General features: G+C 36.9%; 1 protein-coding gene across 1 annotated transcript in view; it reads left to right on the top strand.

The window, feature by feature from the left end:
• Positions 1 to 19,205, top strand: part of Snx25 (sorting nexin 25) — a 122,029-nt gene that overhangs the window by 53,629 nt on the left and 49,195 nt on the right. The window contains exon 6 of the mRNA XM_063234662.1: positions 11,413 to 11,483. Within this exon, the coding sequence (XP_063090732.1) occupies positions 11,413 to 11,483 (71 nt within the window). The remainder of the gene's footprint in view (positions 1 to 11,412; positions 11,484 to 19,205) is intronic.

Genomic DNA, 19,205 nt, shown 5'->3' with positions numbered 1-19,205 from the left:
CAGCTCACTAGTGAGCTGAAAATTATAGGAAATTCTCAAATAATGATGACTTTTCTAAAGTTTAGTGATTTCCTACCCTCATCACCTGACAAATAAAAATTATACATATTAAAGGTATACCATATATTTGGTATACATGTACATTGTGAAATCATTATCACAATCAAGCTAATTAGCATCCATCCCCTTACATAGTTACCACTGATTTTTTTGTATATATATAGAGACAATTAGGTTCAGCTCTTTTAGAAAATTTCAAATATGCAATCCCATATTACCAACTGTAGTCATTATGATGAACATTAGCTCTCAAGAAATTATTATTATTATTTTGAAGACAGTAAAATACAACAAAACAACACAGAACAAAGTCAATCAAGACAATGCAGTGCAATTGGTGTAGAATTTCACAGCAGGATACCTGGAGAGCAGTAATAGTATCATAATATATCTTGTTATCTTCACAATAGTTGTCCATTTAATCAGGTATAGCAAAATCATACCAAAAGCAGAACATTATAAAACCTATCGAAACAGAATATTGAATAGAGCAAAACAATTAATCAGGACAAAATAATGAAAACGATTTTGCCTTCAAAGAGAAAATTGAAGGAAATCCCCCATATTTGCTATATTTCATATAGTCATCCTTCCAAGAGATGCTCAGACCTCTGGCCCCACGTCAGCATAATCAATCAACAATACAAGCATTTAGTTGCTTTATGTGCCTTAGTTGCTATCAACTCCAGCTGACCTCAACACAACCAGTTGTTAACTGGGAGGTGGTAGTGGGGTGTTGATTTTCAGGCTGCGTGCTGGTAGGCTCATGGGAGACACTGACTTGTTCTGTTCCTGGCATGCCTGCTGTTCTCTCACACTGCTGCTGGCTTACCAGGGAGGAGGGCTCTCCTCTCAAGAAATTATTTACCCTGCATAACTGTGCCTTTGTATAGTTTGGCTAGCATCTCCCCATTTCCCTCATATCCCAGCCCCTGATAACCACTACTTTGCTCTCTGCTATTATGAGTCTGACTTTTTTAGATTCCACCTCTAAGATGATGTAGTATTCTTTGTCTGCCTAATTCCATGTAGTATTATTCTTTAAGATCATTCATGTTGTCACAAGTGGCATGATTTCCTTCTTTTCAAAGGCTGAATAATACAGGGCACAGTTTAAGACTTTTGGGGGCTCCACCTTCTTCAGAAACCTAGGCTCCTTCCAGCTCACCATTCTGCAATTATTAAAGATACAGTTCAGAGTCCTGTGGTCCAGGGTAATGCCAGAGTGCCATCCTTCACATCTTAATTCCAGGGAGCAGCATTAAGGGAAGGAAAAACCTGCATTCAAATTCCAGCCCTGCAAAGCACATGCAGTAGCTCTCAAGGAAATTTCTGGAAACTGCTATGTGATATTTCTGCTTATATTTTAATGGCCAAAGTAGTCGAGATATATTAGTTAATTGTATGCTGGGTAACCTTAGGCCCAGTTAGAAAATGGAGAGTTCTGTTACTATGGAAGAATAAAGAATGAATATGGGCTAAGGTAGGCAAATAGTTGTTTGTGCTACTGTATCACATATAGTATATATTATATATTAAAATCAATGTTGGGTTCTTTATAATAATCATCTTGTTTGATCCCTAAAACATTCATGTCTTCTAGATACTATTTTTCCATTTTTGTAATTGAAGAAAGTCAAGTGACTTGACCAGGATTACATAGCTAACAGATAGCAGAGCTGGAATTTGCATGCAGGTTCATATGATTGCAGATTCCATGTGCTGGCTGATTTGTTAACCAGGTGGGCAGAAAACAGCAGCATCCCAGGAACTCATCTTTGTTGAGTTTCCACCAAGTATAGAGCTAACTCTTTCTTTGCTGCTGTTAGTCTTGGCCTAATCCTATATGTATTGAACAGTACCATCGAAAGTATTGTTGCAGGCTGGGGAGGTACAAGGTAGGGTGTACAAGGCCCTGAGTTCAATCCACAGTATCACCAAAAAAAAAAATATATTGTTGTCTATAAAGATATTGATAGACTATCCGACTAGTAGGTGGTAATAAAATCAGAGCAGCTTTTCATTGCTACAGTTTCATTTACCACCAAGCCAAGATTTTTGTTTCTCAGTCCTGGGTTTTTGACCCCTCAGTTTAAGAGCAAAATAAAGTATCTTTCAGGTATCTAATAGAAAGGAAATTTTGTATTGGAAGATTTGAAATTTAAAAGAGTGAGAATTGTTTAGCATGGAAAAGAAAAGGGAACCCTTTTATGTGGCATATATTTAAGATTGGAAAAGTGTTTTCTCTTTTGCTAAAATAAATCAAGAGTAAAGGAACACAATTAATAAATAAACTTTAGATCGAGTTACTGAATTTGGTATTTCCTCTTTAGGAAAATGGACTATATCTGAATTGGTTTAGGTACTTTTGAACTTGAATGTAATATATCAAAATTCTTAAAATTTCATGCTTTCATGAACTTAAATGATTTGAATGTTCAGTGTTTTGAACAGTGATTCTAAAAATACAATGTGATCATGAGTAGTGAAATAAGATTTTTATGTTGTAAAGGAATATGAAAGAAGAAATTGAACATCCCTTGAGACAAACTATTGTACCATGTCAGAAATCAGTAAGCACATAAAAACTGCTAAGGAAAAGACTGGTGTGGATGGATAAGGAGATAACAAACCAGAAAGTATAAACAGAAGATACTGGTAAATTTTTATGAAAGGAATAAATGAATATCAATTTTGTTTTGAAAACTACAACAAAATTTGAGTCTATTTATGAAAAATGCTATAAAAGATATTTTAGTTTTCTGAGAAATAAAAGTACATTGACTTCAAATGTACAGTGTGTTCTGTTGGTATTTGAGAATTAGGAGAAGCCAGCAAGGTAGGAAGTGAATATATCAAATGGTATATATTATTTTCATATAGAAGGAAAGATTGAGCACTGACAGTAATGTTAAGCTTCATAAAAGAAGGTTTTGGTGTGAAGAAATTGGTAATCTCAGAAATTTACAAAAATTCACTGTGTGTTTATAGTAGGAGTAAGATCAGCATTGTGGATAGGTAGATTATTTTATGAATGACTGTTTGGCCTACAAGTCAGTTTACAGATACCACTTAGCTCAAGATTTGGCACTTTCCCAATTGTTAGTTGTTACTGGTATTATTATTATAATCATTAGGCCAAGGCTTACAAGTAGATATAGTGGGGAACAGGATCAATCACTAAGTGGCACTTGCAGTGTTGTGTTAAGTTTGGGGATTTGGGGCCTACTAAGCATCTATGTCCTCTCCACTCTGAGGTCTGACCCATTTTAGAGCCAAAAATAAGGCAAACGGAGACCAAATGCTACCTTACTGATAGATAACTGAGAATTCGGTTTTTATGTATAAGCAGTGTGCTTTCTGAAAATGAGCCTCTGGATTAGTTTTTCTCAAATAGGAGTGTTAGACCAGAGCAAGTTCCCTTGTCCTTACTTTCTCATGTCCCTGTAAGGTCTGGAATTACTGTGCTTGCTGCCCTTGGAAGCAAATAACACGTTTTTAAGAGACAGAAAAGAGGCTGTGCTTCTTGTGCCCAATTCCTGCTTCCCTATGGGAGATAAAAATCTCTTTCACTAGGGAGGAATGAATGGGGTCTTGAGAAAGACCACAGATGAGGCTTCTTATACTTGGAACGAAGGACCAAGAGTTAGGGACAGAAAATGCTCTTTTTGCGGGAAGAGGGGCGGGACAGGGAGACCGAGACAGAAGAAAGAAAGGAAATGATGCTATGCTTCTCCACCAAAAAAGTTTTGTGATTCACAAAGTCTGTTAAAAGAATGGTAGTGAAAATGGTAGAAATGGCCACTAAGTAATTTTTAACACTTGATTTTTGGGTGTGGTGAGAACTCTGACTAGTGGTAGATAATTTCTATGGTGGTAATAGTCTAGCTGTGGCCAATGTAGAGCCACCAGCATGATGTCATTCAGTGTGGAGTTGGGCAGCCAGTGGTGGCACACACCTATAATCCCAGTACCCTGGAGGCTGAGGTAGGAGGATTTCAAGGCCAGTTTGGGCTATGTAGTAAGTATAAGGCCAGGCTAAACTACACAGAGAAGACCTCATCTCAAAATATGTATGTATATGTATTTTGTGGGGAGAAATAAAAGAATGTGGAATTGGGAAGAGATTTGCAGTATCACCTCATTGTATTTAAGTAATATTTGTACTATGTTGATGTCATAAATGTAAGCAACCTCATGAACATATATAATAGTAAAATGAATAAGATTATTAGGAAATCAAGCTGGATTTTTTTCAGTACTGATGATTGAACACAGAGTCTTCACATTGAGCCGTTTTTCACTTTTTTGACAAAGAATGTCCCTAAATTGCTAGGTTCAAAAGTGTGATCCTTTTGCCTCAGCTTCCTAGTGTGCTGGAATTATAGGACTGTATCACCACAAAAGGTTTCAGTACTTACTTTCAATTTTTATAATAGATTCATAATGTGAAAATTCTTTTTATCGAGTTTTGATTTATAATTATTTATCTTTTTTTGTCTTTTTCTGTTTTATCGGTACCAGGGATCGAACTCATGACTGCCTGCTTGCAAGGCAGGCGCTTATGCCACTGAGCTAAATCACCAGCCCCCATAATTACTTATCTTAAGGAAATAATTGTGACAGTGTAGATTTTCCAGGGATGTTTTTTACAGTTTTGTTTAACATAGAGATAACCTTGAAATAACCAAAATGACCAACAAAAATGGTTTGGTTTTAAAAACTTTGGTGTAGCTATACAATAGCTTGCCATGTATTGCCGATGACATGGCACTAACGTATTTAAATATAATAGAAAGGCCTGGTGTGGTGGTGCATGCATGTAATCTTAGCATTCAAGAGGCTGAGGCAGGAGAGTGCCTGCGAGTGTGAGGCCAGCCTAGGCTACGTAGTGAGTTCATAGTTCTGAATAAACAAATGAACAAAGCAAACACCGATTGATAAATAGAAAGGCTTTAAAATAGTATGCATGTTGTAAACCCAGTCTTACGGTTTAAAAATATTATTTGCATAGGAAAAATGATTGAAAAATAAGTGTCAGTAGTGGTTAACTTTGTTATGTTTCATGTATATTCTTCACTGACCATTTGCCACTGTAGAGGAAGTAAAGACTGGCTCAGATTGAGAAGACAAAGTGCCCAACCATTTATCTAGCAGGAGTAACAGAGACTGAAGCCAGTGACAAAATTAACAGGAAACAGGATTTCTCCCACATATTATAATAGAGCTGTAAAATACTATGATCCCCTTTTCATTTTCTTACTAAGAAGTTTTGTTCTCTAAAGTTCGAGACTATCAGACTTTGCATCTTGGAATGGTAGCAGTAAGGAATGACACACCCTGCTTGCGCCTGGAGGATCTGAGTGTATTTGACAACCTGAAGCAGCTTCAGTTTGTAACCCATATGCATAGGTGCAGATGAGAGGGCTTTGAACTCAACATAGCATATCAATCTTATACTCTATATTTACCAAGGAAATGGGACCTGAATCATCCAAAATGGACCCCTTTATAAAACAGCCCTACTTTGAGCCCACCAGAATGCTGTTTTATCTAAATATCATTTGAATGCTATACTGTTTCCCAGATCCCAGAGTAATGTTATCTTTTCCTTTGTTGGGTGCTCCCTCTGTATTTCCTCTGAGATGCAGTCTCTGCTTCAGTGTTGTGGATCTGTAAACCTGATTTTGTTGGATGTAGTGATCCTGGTAGTGTTTGACTGGGCTAAAGTCCTTCTGTAATCAGAACAAAGTATGACTACTTTAGAAATCTTTGTATGTGTTTTAAACACACACATACCATTTCCTTAGGTAGTACATATCAAAAGAAACTGCAGCTTATGTGCTTTGAAGAGACTTCAACAAGATAAATATTAAGCCAGGTGTGGTGGTACAACCTTGTAATCCTAGCTGGGTAGGCCGAGGCAGGAGGATTACCATGGGTTTGAGGCCTACCTGGGCTACATAGTGAATTCAAGGCCAGTCTGAACTACATAGCAAGACTCTGTTTCAAAAAACAAACAAAAAGAAATAAGCATTGACCTGTATTTTTTTTTATTTATGGAGAAAAAGAAAAAAACAGAAAAAGGGTACAAGTAATACAAAATTTAAAAAATAAATAGTAAGAAATCACTAGTTAATAGATTACATATTCTCATCTTAGAAATAGTTGTTCAAGTTACAAAACTGAAGCATATAAAGTGGACATTCAAACAGTGAGAGTGCAAACAGTTTTGTTCAATGATCCAAAAAAACTTAAGTAATATGGTTATCTTACACACTTAAACATATATGCAGTTATAACCTTTAGGGCACTTTCTTTTCTTTTCTTTTGTACAATGACAATTACACATTTTGGGTTTTATTACTCCCTCAGTTCTTACTACTTTTTTTGAAGAGAGTAAAACCAAATGCGACATTTCAGAACAGAGTCAGTCAAATCAAAAGGATGGACATAATAGATAATGTAAAAACAAAATACAAGGTGATAACAGTGGTTACCATACTGCCTCTTGCTATTTTAAGAAGAATTGTCAGTTATAATAAAATTGAACAAAACAGTAAAGAATAAAACCAAAGCATTGGAGACATTACAGGACTTTAAAAGAAGATAATAGTCAGCCGGAATAGGCGTCATAATGAATCTTATTGTCTTCACAGTTTTGCCTATACTTTCGAACTTGGTACTATCAAGCAAAGCAGAATAGGGGAAAATCAGTCAAAACAAGATGGTGAGGGCTATACAGGGTTTCAAATCAAGTTAATAGGAAATCAAAGTAGGTTACTATAATGTATCCTGCTATTTTAATTTATTTTTCCCTTAATTAAAAAGATAAAAAAGTAAATAATTTTTAAAAAGGGGGGGATGGAGATTCTTTAAAAAAAAAAAAAAGAGGGCATAACAGAACAGCGCAGGTTAAAACATAACCATTTAAGCAAAATAGTGTTTTACCACAAGATATCCTGACATAAAAATAGTTACCATAGTGTCTCTTTCCTTGAAATCTTTGAGTATAACTTTGTAGCACCAAACATATCAAGACACTATAAAACCGTTCAAGAGAATGACATTATTACAGGGTATTTAGAACCAATTAACAGGAAATGAACAATGGTTTTTGTATAATCTCCTTGTCTATAAAGTTTTTACTTATATTATCATATATAATAAAATCCAATAAGTTACAACCTTTTAAGACCAATGGAGACAGAAGAATACAAGTTTGATGGGGCTTCAAAACAAGATGATACTAAATCAGCACTAGCTATTATGATGTCTTGTTTTCTCCAAAATACTGGTTCCTACCATCCGATCTTCTCTGCCTCATTTCTGTTGAGCTCTTTTTCTGTTGTTTGTTGTCAGTTTGTCTTCTTCATTTCACTTTCTGCTCCATTCATTGTGGCCTTCCTGCCACTATTTCTGGAATCTTGGTATTTTCCTTTTTTAGAATATCCTTCAGTATTCTCTGTAAAGTTGAATTCCCCTAGTTCCTCTTTATCCTGGAAGCACCTTGTTTTTCCATCAATCTCTAGGGACAGTTGTGCAGGATATATCAGTCTTGGCTGGAGGTTATTATCTTTCAAAGCTTGAATTATTTCCCCCACGCTCTTGTGATTTGATGATTTGTGCCAAGAAGTCTGCTGTAATTCTGATGGGTGTTCCCTTGTAAATGATCTGTTTCTTGTCTCTGACAGCTTTTAATATTCTGTTCTTATATTGGATTTCTGGAATTTTGATTATTATATTGTAGCTCTGTTTGGGTTGTAGGTGGCTGGGGTCCTGTATGTCTCGTACATCTGAGTATCTTAACCATTTGCTAAATTAGGGAAATTCTCTTGGATTATTTCTGTGAACAGCCTTTGTAGTCCATTTGTTTGTGTCCCTACTTGTTTTATGTTCTTAATTCTTAAGTTATAGATCCTCTTGTCATCTTCTAGCCTTTGTATTGTTGCTGTTTGGTTTTTTTTGTTGTTATTTTTAAGAAGTTTTTCATTTCATGCTCCCATATTACAAATCTGCCCTCCAGTTGAGATAATCTATCCTTAGTTTCTTTCAAGCTTTTATGCCAGTTTTCGATAGAGTTTTTAGTTTTCTGGTAATCTCTTTGAACTTGCTTCACGTATTCTGTGTTTGCTCTATTTTCTCCATCAAACAATTCTCCCCTTTTTTTCTGTTCCTCCATTCCACCATCTGTTTTTTCTTGGGCGGTGTTTAGCATTTCTCTAACTATTCTACTTATATCTTGCTTCAGGTCGTTAATAACTTCATTCCTGAACTCGTCTATGAGGCTCTGGAGATAGCGCTTTATGTCTATTGGTGCCGTGTCTGATATTGCATGTTTCTCAGGATTGGGGGCCGAGGACCCTTTCTTGTTGCTCCCTCTACCCATATTTTTTGTTCCTTTTATATAAGTGAATATAGGAGGCCCAGTTTCTTTCTTTGTCAGTTACAGTTTGTTTGAATTGCGCCCGCTAGGTGTTCCTGCCCACTGCAGTGTACTAGGGAGACAGAGACCTGGGCAGCCTATGCTGGGCCCGCCCCTCCAGGTCAACCTACCAAAGACTTCACTGCTAGGGTGCACCTCCATACGCTGGGACCTGGTTTGGGCTAGCCTACTGGGTTTTAGTCAGTGGCATCATGCAGGCCAGGCACTCCCCACCAATCACGCTTGAGAGGGGAACATGTGACTGAAGTTACTACAACAGCCTGTGCTGGCTAGTCTGCCCGGTCCCAGTATGTCCTTTGCTGAAGCCTCCTATGGAAGGGTCCTCGATCCGCTCACTCACCGCAGGTCGATGCAGGGCTCCTAGCCAGTCCCGCTCTCAACTCCATTCACCACTTCCCATTCTCAGAGCTTTTGCTCCTCTCTCCCTGCCGTGCCGATTGGGACACAGCAGTGGCTGCTGGAAATTCAAATCCCAGCTTCCAGTGGCGCAGGGTCCAGCTTCCAGGCTGAGACCTTATCTGTTCCTGTTATATCACTGGGATTGCGTTTCCAGTTGGTTTCTCCCAGTCTAGTTCATTCCTGGGTTGACAAAGTATATCTCCCCTCGCTTAAGATTTCTCGCCCGGCACCATTCCTGGATTTTAAGTTCAGTTTCTCAGAGAGCCTCCAAAGCTGATGCTATCTATCCGCCATCGACCTGTATTTTGAATCTTAATGTACAGTAGCAGGAAAATACAGAGCAGTATGAGCTTTAAGTCAGGCAACCCTCATTGGCAATCCTGACAGTGGGACCTTGTATCCATTTCCTAATCCAACAAAACTCCAGTTTCCTCCTCTGCAATAGGGATATAGTTATAGACCCATTATGAGGAATAAGTGAGATCATGTGAATTAAAATATCTAAACAGTTACCAGGTACCTAATGAAAGGAATCTATAAATGTTAACTGGCATTACATTCTGATTTAATGTTAACTCTTTACTCAGGTGGTGTATATTCTCTTCAGTATCATTGGTGATTCATTTGTTCCAAATCATGAATCACTAAAAATATAAAAGAACAAATTGTTCAGAATATTATATGTACCTGTTAAGTATTAGCTCATTAATATTTATTGAGTACTTAACATCTGGTAGTACAAACATAGGTATTATAGGAGAATACAAGACACACTCTCTGTCTTCAGAAGGCTCAAGATCTAGATGGGCAGAAAAAAGCCAGTGTCTTTAATACAGACAAAGCCATAATTTTATGTTAGGCTCAAATATGTGTCACCATTTTTTGAAGGATTGTGAGGCCCTGACATGACTGCACACACAATTTTCTTTGTAGCATCTTTGTGAAAGTGTTACTCTGGTTTGGTTTGGTTGGTTTGGTTTGGTTTGGCTTGGCTTGGCTTAGCTTGGTTTTGTTTTATGACAGGGTCTTGCTGTGTAGTCCAGGCTGACCTTAAACTCTGTAAGTCCTCTTGCCTCAGCCTCCCAAGTATTGGAGTTACAGGCATGTGCCACCATGCCCAACTAGGAGTGTAATTCTTTAAAACAGTAATATAAAATAGTAAGTGGTGTTATCACAGTGCAGAAGTAATTTAGAATTTCAGATAAAAGAGAAAATGCGCATTACAAGTCATTAGGAAAGACTTGAGGGGAGAAATGATATATGTAAGATTCAGTTGGATAAGTGGGGATCACATTCTAGAGGAATCCAGAGCCAAAGTCTTAGCAGGACAGTATAGAAATTGACCTGGATGAAGTCTACATTTTATCGAAAAGAAAAAGAAATCGGAGTGCTTATGGGAATTTGTAGAAGGCGTGCAGGCTGGCGTGCATCCGTTAACTACTTTGAGAGGTTTCTGGAGTATTGATCAAGGGAGGTGAAGCTGAGCTTGTCAGGAGGTGCTCATGCTAGTTTGGATGAGCAAGAGCAGGATAGAACACAGGGGCACAGGTAAACTGATTTGCTGTCTTAGTGACCCATATGTGAGCAGAGGGCTTGAACAAGCATGCTGGAAGGTAAAGGAAGAAGAAAGGAGCTTGTGTGAAGATGTTCAAAGCACAAATAACTACAGGGCTTTAGGGCTGATGTTTACTAGTATTTAGATATCTAAAATAGTAAAATTTTGAAGGGGAGGATGACAGTACTATTGCAGACATGGAGAGATAAGGAAAACTTTCTAAGCAGGAAAGAGGGTGAGTTTGATTAGGCTTAGGTCCATAGCTAAAGAGAGAGGGAGGGGAAAGGGAAAGAAATTGCGGACTTTATACCATCAGTCTGGAACATTCTTCTGGGTGAGAAATAATGAGGGAATGCACCAAGGCAGTGGCAATGTGGCTGGAGGTGAGCGGACAGCTTTGAGAAGTATATAGGAAGCACATCCAGAACCTCTGTCTGCGCCGTTGCAGTGTTCTGTTTGTACCGTCCGATTGGGTCATAAGCCTCATGTGAGTTGGAGCACTTGAAATGTGGCTAGTGTGACTGAGGAACTCTGTGTATGATTTAATTAATCAAAATGGGCACAGGTAGCTCCTGGCCATCCCTTTGGACAGTGTGACTAGGAGTTAGAGTCTGCTGGTTCTAGATACCAGAGAGTACTGAGGAGAGGAGAAAGAGTTGAGCAGAACTCCTAAAGTTCCTATCTTGATGTAGTAATGCCTTTGTTATGGGTGCGGGGCATGTAGAAGGGGAAGGCCAGTTTGTGATTCTTCTGTTAGGGCCTCAGAATTGACTAGCACACAGCCCAGCACCCAGCTTCCTTCACGTGTTGAGTCCATGTTGGATTATTATAGTAAAACTTGGCTAGGATGCACAGATCTATGATATATTTGTTCAATATAATTATAGTCTAAAAGTATCTGTACAAATAGTGTTTTCCTCCTACTCAACCCTTTCTCTCTCTTTAAAATCAGGTATCAGATTGTAGTGGAAATAATCCAAGCAACTACAATTAGCAGCTTTCCCCAGCTGAAGAGGCACAAGGGTAAGAACCAGTTTTTTTCTCTTTATACATATATATATATATATATATATATATATATGTATATGTATATATATGTAACATATTATGTATATTTTAAGGTCCTAGGACTATTCCCAGTCTTCTGTCTCTTGGTAGATCTTTGGAAAATAAGAACACTCTTCTGACTTACATTTGAATATTTCAAATTTATTAAAATAATAGTATATCATTAGAGAAAGTAAATGTAAGTTCACACTAATAAAGGCTTTGTATTTCTGCATTTTTTTTTCTTTCTTTTTTTTTTTTTTTTTTTTTTTTTTTTTGTCTTTTTCACTTTTATCGGTACCGGGGATTGAACTCACGACCGCCTGCTTGCAAGGCAGGTGCTTATGCTGCTGAGCTAAATCCCCAGCCCCGTATTTCTGTATTTTTTATAAACTTAATCTGAAGTCAGATTTTTAAAGGTTTGGATTATTGGATAAGCAGTGTTTTTGTTCTGTTTTTATACTAACTCAAATTTAAACTTAGTATTCATTAATATTTCTATTTTGAAACATAATCTTAATAGCCATTTAACTGACTGCAAGTGAGCTAACATTTCACGGTTTAATCTTTTCCTTTAGCTAAACATATTAATAGATTTTTTTCCTGTTTCTACTCTTTGTACATTTTTAGAAGAAAACTTTTTTTCCTGTTTGTTTTTCTTCAAATGAAATAAGATTCTGAGGAATATCTTAAGGAGTAAAGATGGATTTCAGCTCCCAAAAAGTTTGCCTGGTACTAGTGTGTTTCCTTTGGCATAAATGGAGTAAAAAAAAATATTGAAACTCAGAGTGCAACACAACTCTTGATTCCTTGCTCAGAGACAAACATTACTTTCACCTCGTAGATTGGACCTTTCATAGATCCCAGATGTATTTAAGTCCTCTCAGGGAGTAGAATGCTAAAAGAATAGGAAAGAGTTGAACCAGAGACTTTAATACTTGCTCTCTACCCAAGGTTCTAGTTAGCCCAGTAAGGCAAAAGGAAAGTTAATTTGGGGACTTTGCCTAGTTGCTAACAGAAATTGGAAAAAAGGAAGTAAAGGCATAAACTATGCAAAGGCACTAATTCTAAATCTCAGTCCAGTGAGGAAAATGATGCATATATGATCACTCAAGATCCATTGTTGAGCAACTACTAGGCCAAGTTACAAAGGTAAACTGAATAAAATTGCTGTATTCATTTAATTTATGAACTAGGCTGTGCTGATAATGATATGTGCCTTAATAAAAAGCAGGTATGTATGTGGGTTTGTGGGAGAAGTAGAAGATATTGGCACAGCTGGAGGGAAGACTGATTTTTTACTAAAATGATATGATGGAGACGACCTCACTCTGATAGTGCCCCATGACCATTGATTGAGCTGGGGACTTGAGATGTCTACAAAGGCTTATCTGAAAAAGCAGATGCTGCTGGAAAGGGGTAAGTTGGAGGAGAGAATACAAGCATAATTCTAGAGATGGCAGGAAACCCAATCATGAATGGCCTTAGATGCTTTAGGGACTTTGGCTTTACTTCAAATGAAGAAGACTTAGTAGACTTTTGAGAGTCCTGATCTGCTGAATTCCTACAAGAGGATGGAGTCTGTTCCTTTGTCTGTTCTCATTGTTCTTGGAGAGAAGATGCTTCATTTTCACACAGTTTGACAAATATTTTGAAGACAAGGATTTTTTTCTTGCCGCCATTCTTTCTTAGTGCTCTTCCTTAAGAGTTTAGTCAGAAAATTACTTTTCTTATTTTGTTAACCAGGTAGCTTAAACAACACAAACTTATTTTTCACAGTTCAGGAGACTACAAGTCTGAGGTCGAGGTGATTTTGTTTTTCTGAGAGGTGTGGGACAAAGATCTGCTCCAGCCCTCTCTCCATAACTTGCACGGTAGTTTCCCTTATCTGTGGTTTCAGTTGCCAGCAGTCAAGTATAGTCCAAAAATATTAGATGGAAAAGGCCAGCAATCATTTATAAGTTTAAATTGCACACCAGTCTGTGTAGCATGCTGCAGTCTTGCACCTTTGTCCCATCCTACCACGATGTGAATTATCCCTTTGTCCAGTGTATCAGAATTGTGTATGCCACCCACCTGTTAGTCACTTATCGGGTGTCTTGGCTAGCAGATTGACTATGCATGTGTTCACGTAGTCCTCATTTAACTTAATGATCTCAAAGTAAAACTAAGCTTTATTATAGTTATATACATACAGGAAAAAACATAGTATATGTAAGAATTGGTACTTTCCGAGGTTTCAAGCATCCACTGGAGACTTAAAATATATCCACCTCAGTCTAATAGGCTAGACTACAAGAGATGGATAGGGGACACTACTGTAGATAGCTGTCTTCTCTGTGTCTTCAAATTTGCCTTTCCTTGGTACCTGTTTTTACCTGGTGTTTAAGTTTTATATTCTTCTAAAGACATCAGTCATTTTGATGGGCTTTAATGATGCAAGAGCTTAACTCATCAGTAACAAAATAAATGAATAAAATAAATTAGAGAAACAACATTTGAAACACGTTAGATTTAAACAGGTACCATGGTGCATACCTGTAATCCCAGCTACTTGGAGTCTGAAGTAAGAGGACCACAAGTTCGGTGCCAGCCTGGGCAATGTAACAAGACCTTATCTTTAAAAAAGGGCAGCTGGCTCATAACTCGGTGGAGTGCTTGCCTAGTGTATTCAAGGCCTGGGTTTGATTCCCTGTACCACAAAATGGAAAAAAAATTATATGTGCTGAAGGACATTACCAAGAAAGTGAAAAAGTACCTCGTAGAATGAAAGAAAAATATTGGCTAATCATGTATCTAATAAGGAGCTGTCTGAGTTTAGGAAGGCTAGTAATGATGAGACATATGCTAAATGTCTCCTGTAGTTTCATATGAATAAACTTATCATAGCAGCTACTTTTAGCTTTCTCCTCTACTTTTTTGACTACCAAAATGTTAAAAAATAATTCAGGCAAATTAAGGTAATGTTTATTCAGCTAACAATAACAAAGGACATGAAGTTGATTTGGAACCTTTTTACCATTTTTACTCATTTAGTAAAACTGTACATCTTATACAAATGTAATGAAATAGTTTTAGAACTGAATGTATCATGTAGAACTGTAGGAAAAGTATAAAAATATATATAATCATACGTAAAAATACACAATCACTATGCTTTGTTCATAAGAATCATGATTCCCATTAGGGATTTTTTTCCCACAGTATCAGGTAGTTTATTTGCTCTATGGGTTTCTTAATTTTTTTTTTAATTCATTGATCGGATCTGATTTTTCTAACGTATAATTTTACAGACAAATCTTTAATTTTTAAATGATGAAAACTTACAGAAAATCTGCTGTGATTTAAATATGCATTTCCTAAAACTCATATGATAGATGATTGGGCCCTTGGAAGGAAATCAGTGCTATGGAGAAAGACATGAAGATGCTGGATCTGGTAACACTGATCTTGGATTTTACAGCCTCCAGAACTGTGAGAAATAAATTTCTGTTGTTTATAAGGTACTCAGTCTATAGTATTTTGTTACAGCAGCCTGAATGGACTAAGACTAGACCTTGGGATGTTTTTCTACTACAGTATTGTTATAGGAGTTTTTGGTAGGGGCTCTCTCCTTGCCTAATCCTCATGCTGTGAACAAGGTAGCCTCCAACCTGACCTCACTACTCAGCCCCCATTTGTTCTCTGACTTGAAGCACTTGAGAACTGAAGTTGCACTAACTGTAGTCCCTTGATTTTTCGTGGCCAACTCTATTCTTACTGTCTTCCCTCAAAAACTGTAGTCAACATATTTCCTAACACTTGCATTTTATAAAGTGAAGTTTAGGTCTGAAAATGTTAAACAATTTACCTGGTTTTAAAATAGAACTAGTCAGTCTCATAGGTGACCCAAATCTTAAATCCACTGATTTTTTAATCCTGCAACTCTTTCCACTGCACTTCTCATTCACATAGTTGGCTGTTAGAAGAGTCATGCTCAGTGCTTGTAATTATATGGCTTAGATCAGTGTTCTAATGTTAGTTCCAAACTGTTCAGCTCACCACGCTAATTCAGGATCAGGGTTCTAAATTTAATGTGTGGATTTAATTAACCAGACATTTTTAAAGTGTACTGCAAGTATGTTGGAGAATCTTAGACCGAAGGCAAAGCTAGAAATTTCAGCACTTGAGATGTTGGAGAAAGGCAATAAAGGCAGACTGCAGGCACATTTTAACTGGACTTCAAAGTTCTGTGAGGTCTCCATAGTCAGGTTCACTATGAAGTGAGCAGTTTTACCGTCAGCTCTGATTTTTACTCAGTTCTCAAATACACTTTTCACTGAAGTAAACACTTTTCTACTATGAAATTTCAGGTGTCTAGAGCGATAAGATAATCCCATTTGTTCTTTTAAAAAAGAACATACCAGCCTCAAGTTGAAAAGCAAAGTAAATATTTTTTGTGTTCCCAGCCAGCTTTTGAAGTGCTTTTTGGATAATTTTGAAAATGTTTGTGATGATTAGTAGTTACTGACATTTGTACCCACCTTTGTGTTAGGAAATCAAGCACCGTTTCTCATTTTGAGCCTTGATCAATCCCTAAGAGGATACATAACTATTTGTTGAATATTCCCATGAAAAAGATTTGATAACAAACTTTACTTAAAATGCAGGCAGATTAAAGACTGGTTAGTCTCTTAGTAAGCATAAATCTTGGGGAACAGAGATCAGACATTTTTTTAGGGAGGAAGTTCCTGGTTCTTACCTTGGTTACCAGGAGGCCACGAGAAGCCCTGTGGATCCTGAAGAGAGAATGGATGACAAGGTGCGTGTTGAGGAGTCAGGAAGAGGGTGCAGTATGCAGCCTTGTCCTCTCTGTGGCCACCGAGGCCATGCCTTTATACTGTGTCAGTACTTACTGGGACCATATTTGGGGGGTTGGGGTATAGTCTTGCTCCCATCTGATAGTGTCTTGAGATAGTTTTGGTTGTCATCTCTGTGGGAGGGCCACTACCGGCATCTAGTAGCAGAGGCCAAGGATGCTGCTGAGCAATGTCCCCTCACAACAGAGTTACTCGGCAAAATGCCAGTGAATTTGAGAAATCCCTGCCTGTGTTATCTGTTAAATTCCTCAGTCAGTCTGTTGAGGATGTTGCTGTATGTGCCTTGAAATATGGTAGCATGCTATGAGAAGAAAATTAATCTACCTTTGACATTTTTGAATGCCTGAAAAAAACAGTGTATCATTGTAATTTATTTACACCAGTACTTTTGCAGGAGTCATTAGTTTGCACTGTAAGTTACTCCACTCTTTCCTACCTCATGAGAAACAGCACCTCACGGTTGTCCTCTGGTGCTGTTACTCAAGGTGCTTCACTTCCTTAAAGAAGAGCTATATCATAGAAGCAAATTTATAGTGAAATATACATTTATAATGTTCTTTATGACTATTGTAATGTTCTTAGAGCTAGAAGGGTTTACCTAATGCCCAGTTTAACTGTACTTTTTAAACAAATTTATTCATTTCCTTTTGCTTCAATCTCAGTAAAATTTAGGCTGTGTAAGAGAAAAAAATTAAGCATTTATCATTAGAATATTATACTACAATATAAAATTTGAATATTATATTACTTATATATTCATCTTGACACCAGTTTAAAGAGATACTCCTGTCCAGTGTTTCATTGATCACTGTTGTGTTGGCCTTTTTAATAGCTAGATTGCATGTGGTGTGATTAACCAGTTTTTTTTTTTTTAACAATGTTAATGATCTTTTTTTTTTTTTATTTAAGGAGAAAAGAAAAGAAAAAAAAAAACAGTGAAGGGGCACAAGTTATACAGATTTACAGAAGAAAAAAATGTGCAGTAGGAGGTCACTAGTTAATGGATTACATATTGCCATCTTAGAAATAATTGTTCAAGTCACAAAATTAAAGCTTGTAGAGTGGACATTCCAACAATGATACTGCAAACAGTTCTGTTCACTGATCCAATAAAACTCTGTGATATCATTTTCTATCTCATACATTTAAATATACATGCAGTTATATCATTTAGAGCACTTTCTTTTCCTCTCTTTTGTACTGTGACTATTACACATTTTGGGTTTCATTGCTCCCACGGTTCTTATTGCTTTTTTGGAAGAGAGTAAAACCAAATGTGACATAACAGAACCGAATCGGTCAAGTCAAAAGGGTGGATATAATAGATAACATAAAAACATAATACAAGGTGATCAACAATGGTTACCATAATGCCTCCCACTATTTCTAATAGAATTGCCTATATCATTAGTTGTAATACAATTGAACAAAACAGTATAGAATAAAACCGACAAAACCAAAACATTGGAGATATTGTAGGTCTTCAAAAGTAGATAAACGTCAACGAGAATGGGCGTTATAATGAATCTCATTATCTTCTCAGCTGATGCCTAAACTTTCGAACCTGATACTATCCAGCAAAACAGAATAGAGGAACCTGAGTCAAAAACAAGATGGTGAGAGTAATACAGGGCTTCAAATCGAGATAATAGAAAGTCATAGTGGGTTACTATATTATATCCTGCTATTTTTTCCCTTTAATTAAACGGATAAAAATAAAAAAGTAAATAATGGAGTGGAGATTGAGAAAAAAAAGAGGGCATAACAGCGAAACAGGGCAGATCAAAACATAACCATTTAAGCAGAATAGTGTTTCACCACCAGATATTTCCGACCCAAAAGTAGTTACCATATTGACTCTTTCCTTGAAGTCCTTGAGTACAACTTTGTATACTGTAGCATTAAGTATATCAAAACAATGTAAAACCATTTAAGAGAATGACAGCATTATAGAGTATTTAGAATAGACTAACAGAAAATGAACAATGGTTTCTGTATAGTCTCCTTGTCTTTACAAGGTTTTTGCTTATACTATCGTACATAATAAAATCCAATAAGATACAACCTGTTTAGACCATTGGAGACAGAAGAACAAAAGCTAGATGAGACTTCAAAACAAGATGGTACTAAATCAGTATTACCTATTAAGATGTCATTTTCTCCAAAATAGCTGTTCCTATCATCCAATCGTCTCTGTCTCATTTCTGTTGAGCTCTGTTTCAATTAACCAGTTTTCACACTGCATAGTGTTACTGCTTAAGACAGAGGAATAGCTGTGAGAAGCTGGCTTGAGCTGGTTACATCATGTTGTCACATACCCACTTACTTGTACTTTTCTTGACATAAATATTTCTCATATGAATGGATTTTAAGGCCATAAATAAATGTCTTCCACATCATTGGATTTGTAAGGATTTTTACATGCCAGAATCATGAGCTTTAGGAGCTTGTTAGTCATTTTATTCTGAACGTGGAAAATAAACAGAATTGTCTAAAAGCAGCAGTTACTATTACATTTGATAGCAACAAGCTTTGTGATTAGACAGTAGCATCATACAGTTTCACCATATCCATCAACATATAGGTTTAAAAACCAACATTTTTGTGAGCTAATTAGCTCTTCCAGGCATGTAGTTCTTTAGGTACACCCACCCACTTTCTTAATTTATAATTGATTTATTTGTAGCAGACTACATTTACATTTATCCTTACACAAAGAAGACTGAAATACTATTTTTTCCTGTTAAGATAAATGCTGAGTTAGTGAGTTCTTTGGTCAGGGCTTCCCATTAGCAAAGCACAGGGACAAGTACAAAACAGTTGATGAGGTTGAATGAAA

This window comes from Cavia porcellus, unplaced genomic scaffold, assembly GCF_034190915.1.
Source record: "Cavia porcellus strain 051 isolate PalLab524CR breed Dunkin Hartley unplaced genomic scaffold, mCavPor4.1 scaffold_24, whole genome shotgun sequence".
NCBI classification, from domain to species: domain Eukaryota; kingdom Metazoa; phylum Chordata; class Mammalia; order Rodentia; family Caviidae; genus Cavia; species Cavia porcellus.
Note: the sequence above shows the minus strand (reverse complement) of the source record. Positions and strands in the feature narration are given on the sequence as shown.